This window comes from Cibotium barometz, chromosome 31, assembly GCF_041138505.1.
Source record: "Cibotium barometz isolate CiBa-2024 chromosome 31, ASM4113850v1, whole genome shotgun sequence".
Lineage (NCBI taxonomy): Eukaryota > Viridiplantae > Streptophyta > Polypodiopsida > Cyatheales > Cibotiaceae > Cibotium > Cibotium barometz.
The window spans coordinates 45,767,016-45,771,389 of NC_141076.1; the positions used below are offsets into that span (position 1 = coordinate 45,767,016).

At 41.9% G+C, this 4,374-nt stretch overlaps 1 protein-coding gene across 1 annotated transcript; it reads right to left on the reverse strand.

Annotated features, from left to right (window-relative positions):
* Nucleotides 1-505: 505 nt before the first annotated feature.
* On the reverse strand, nt 506-4,288 carry LOC147620928 (dnaJ protein homolog). Its single transcript, XM_086825198.1, has 7 exons — nt 3,703-4,288; nt 2,672-2,843; nt 2,045-2,186; nt 1,828-1,961; nt 1,538-1,680; nt 1,243-1,441; nt 506-1,042 (listed from the first exon to the last, which is right to left on the reverse strand). The coding sequence occupies exons 1-7, from the start codon at nt 3,850-3,852 to the stop codon at nt 720-722; spliced, it is 1,263 nt and encodes a 420-aa protein (XP_086681324.1). The 5' UTR covers nt 3,853-4,288; the 3' UTR covers nt 506-719.
* Nucleotides 4,289-4,374: the final 86 nt, after the last annotated feature.

Consider the following 4,374-nt stretch of genomic DNA (forward strand, 5'->3'; position numbering starts at 1 on the left):
AGATCTAAGGACCTTCACACACGGTCATGCCTGCCCTGTTAGCACTTTCCAGCAGTGAAAAGTTGGCCAAGCAGCAGAAGGGTGCTAGTTTGGACATAATGATCAAGGAAGCTATATAACTATTCCTTGAAGATCACAATGTTATAGCAATCAAGTACGCTGCTTCGCATTTTTTTACAAAAACCCTACTTTTTATTATAAAATGATATATTTCCCCTCTTATAATATATTTTCCCTCTTCACCCTCTTTAGATTTCTATTCTTTTTTCAGATAGTAGATCCTTCAACAGTAGACGTTCAAGGCAGCCCAAAGGCAGTGATGATAACTTGCCCAAGGTGACTGCTCAATGGCACGTGAGGGGATTTGAACTTCAGATCCCCAGTTCCCATTCGGGAGCTCCCACCACTACCCGCCGGCTACAACTCCATTACCCTCTTTGACAACTTAAACAAATTAAATGGCAAAAGCATACAGCATAAATAAATCAGTACAAACATTACATGATTTTCGTACAAACATTACATGATCCTCTTTGATTATATTCATCTCTTGATTAAGCCAATGACCTGGAATTTCATTATTTATCAGTTCAATCACCTCATAACTGATCTGCTGTACAATCATCATATCCTCTAGTCAGCAATAACAGCCTAGAATATAACAGGCCTCAATTCCCATTTCATTTCATTCCTGTACTGAGCTTCACGTACTTAGACAACTACTGCTGGGCACACTGCACCTGTGGCCCAGCTGATTCTTCTTCTTCTTCGTATGCCTCCTGCCGTACCTGCTGCTGTTTCCTTCTCATTTCCTCCTCCATGTTCACATCCTGTAGAATCGTTTCTTCACACTCATCAAGTTCCATATCTGTCATTTCACTGGAAGGCCTGGGGGGTAATATAGCTTCCAAAGCCTTGCACTGCTCTTGGGAGAGAGAACCAGACTCTGGAAATTCCACAGAGAAGTGGATGTACAATTTGCCTTTCATGAAAGGCCGTTGATAAATGGGCATACCTTCATCATTGATGGCCTTGAATTGTCCTGTCAAGTTTAAACAAAACAGGGTAGTTAATGAAACAATTTAACTAAGTACAATCCAAGTCTCACAACCTTGGTTTAGAACAACTCCATATAGAACCTACCACCCTATACCTCGCTTAACATCCTCATACAGCTACAAATTGCGACGATACTTTCAAAACCATCAAATGGTGCAAATCAGAGAAGCTGGATATACTTACCAGGCTTCACGATCTCTGAAGGAACTGACTTTATGAGCAATTGGCGCCCATCAAGATGAGTGAGAATGAACTGGTAGCCACACAGGGCCTCAGAAAGAGTTAATGTGTGCTCCACAAAGAGGTCTTCACCCTTTCTCTTAAACTTGGCATGGTCCTTGACTTGAAGGACAAACACTATATCACCAGTAATAGTATCAGGCTGCACAAACCCCGTCATCTCCATCAAGACTTGAGATAAAACAAAAGCAGACACTAAGGTCTGTAGAAGCTGTGTATTGATCAATAAACCACTTACCGCCTCGTCAGCTTCACCAGAAAAAGTGATCTTCTGTCCATGCTTCATGCCCTTGTCAACATGTACTTCTAGAACCTTTTTCTCTTGCACCACCTTTTCACCTTTGCATTGCGAGCATCTGTCTTTCTCACTTATCGTCTCACCTGGGAGAGAGCAGTCATGGTCAAAAACCCACAACTAAAAACTGTCTCTACCTCATTATATGTTTTAAGCAATAAAACCATACCAGTGACTGTGACAACTAAAAACTGTTTGTACCTCATTATATGTTATAAGCAATAAAAACATACCAGAGCCTTTACAGTCAGGACAGACATGTTGCATTTGCTGTATCATGCCGGGTCCGAGCTGCCTGACAGATATCTTCATGCCAGATCCTTGACAACCAGCACACTTCACCGAGGAGCCAGACTTTGATCCCGTGCTGGCAAATATCATATAATGAGTGCATTGCATTCCACATGCAATCAACATGAGTTGAAGATGAAATTGACAGTAACAGCTCACCCTTTGCATTTGGTGCACAACACGTTTCTTGACAGAGATAGCTTTTTGGAGGTTCCATTGTACAGCTCTTCTAGAGACACCTTCAATGGGTGGACAACATCCTCCCCACGCCTCTGCCTCCGTCCGCCTCTTGAACTTCCACCTGCATAGTGAGAATGAAGTTAGATACTGAATATTAAGGCCCCTTGAGGAGCATCATCTTTATTTGAAAGAACTTGTCCTTGAGCTTAGGGCATCAACAGAGCACTGTCAAAAGTTGGAAACTTCCAAGATTAACAATGAGCCAAAACATACCTAAGATCATAGTATTTATGTCTTCAAGGTATCAATAAAGCTGGACTGTTTGTGTGAAGTCAAATTCTAAAACACGCTACACTTGCTTGAGTAATTAGAAAGATTTAACCCTACAGTAGAAGCCCTTCCGGGATATTGGCCAAGTTATGGCATCGCCCGGGCCACAAGCTCCCCTTACGAGTCAGAGGATTCACTTTTTTTTGTGATTTTCAACTAATACACTGGGCATAGCTTAGCATTTAATCATTTACATCACATATTAGGTCATTTCATATCCGCAGGAGAATAAAATTTAAGCACCCAACTGTCCTCATATAAGCAGAGAAGACATACCTCCACCAAAGGGATTGGCTCCCCCAAAGAAAGACTCAAAAATGTCAAAAGGATTGTGTGCATCACCACCACCTGCCATGCCTTCTTTGATGGCATCCTCTCCATACTGATCATAAATATCTCTCTTCTCTGGATCACTCAAGACATCATATGCTTGTGCCAATTCTTTGAACTGAAATGAGCAAAGGACTCGTTAACATAGATGTAGAATTAAGGACAATAATCAGAAATGTTTGATCTAATCATTGTAAGGTCATAGCGAAGTGCACAAGCTGGCACCAGAAAATGCCTCCTTCCACGTGTGTGTCCATAGATGATTCGTACAAGCATTACATATGTACATACATTAGCAAGTGCTTGCATGTTTGTATAATGTGTAAGAATATGCAAGTGTGTACAGGCATGCATGATTTAAGAAAATGCAAGTGAAAATTTGTAAGTGAATTATGTTTGTAGGCATGCATGTGTTCTTCTCTTTCTTTCTTTTGGTGGTGGGGGGTGTGCCTGGAATTTTCCAGTGACAATCTCTGGCAGCAAAGAAATATTTCCTGCGATTCAAGATCAAGCTTCCCTATAAATTGGACATGCATGTACATATGCATGTAGCTTGTATGTGTGGATGTACATGTGGTGCAAGAAACTTGCAGAAACAATCAATGTGCTTCCGATTATCAGATCGGAAAAAACTTGCCAGGCATTAATTTCTGAAATTTCCGGTGACAAAATCTGGCAGTAAAGAATTAGTTCCTGCAATTCAGGACCAATGCTTCCTGCAATTTGTGTGATACGTGTCTCGTTATGTATTTATATACGCATGTGTTTGATGCAATAAAATCTGTGAAACCCCGAAAATGTAAGTGCTAAACACGGAAGTGCGCGTATGTATTGTATGAATAATTACGAAACTTGCAGCCATGTGCAGAAAAGTTAGATTTCCTACAATATCCCAATTAAAGGTCACGAAGAAAAGAAGAACATGCAATACAATCACGTTCCGGCCTTAACTTCAGAAAAGGAGAGTTACGGAGTACCTTTTCAGGGTCTCCGCCTTTGTCAGGATGGTTCTTGATGGCTGCTTTCCTGTAGGCTTTCTTGAGCTCATCCGCAGAGGCGTTCTTGGAGACCCCCAGAATCTCATAGTACCTGGTGTTGTTGCTCTTCTTGGGAGCCCGGCCGAACATGGCTGTGATGGTGTTGGATGCTAAGCTGCAATAGCTACCGCTCGGTGGTTGCTAGACAATCGATGTATGGAGGCGATGGAGCTTGCGATAACTAGAGGTCTGATGCCTAGGGTTCCCAATCGATGTCGATGGAGGCGACGGAACTTGCGATAACTAGGACACGCAAAAAACCAGAGGTCTGATGGCTAGAGTTTCCAGAAACACAAAAAAGCAAGGGATTAGGGTTTCGAAATCACAGAAAACAAGAGGCCTACTGGCTAGGGTTACGAGAAATTCAGACAATAACAGAGGAGGGCTTCAGGATTAGCGGCTAGGGCTTCGACAACGCAGAGAAACAGAGATCCCGAGCGCTTGATGGGATTTTTAACACACAAAAGATGCGCTTGCTGGAACCTTCCAGGAGTTTCTCGCGATCAGTGGAAAAACCAAAAGGTCGTAAAGCCAATGTAGTCAATAATTATTACCCGTGCCATTTGAGAAATGTAGTTAATAATTATTACCCCATACAACAAAAAATACTTT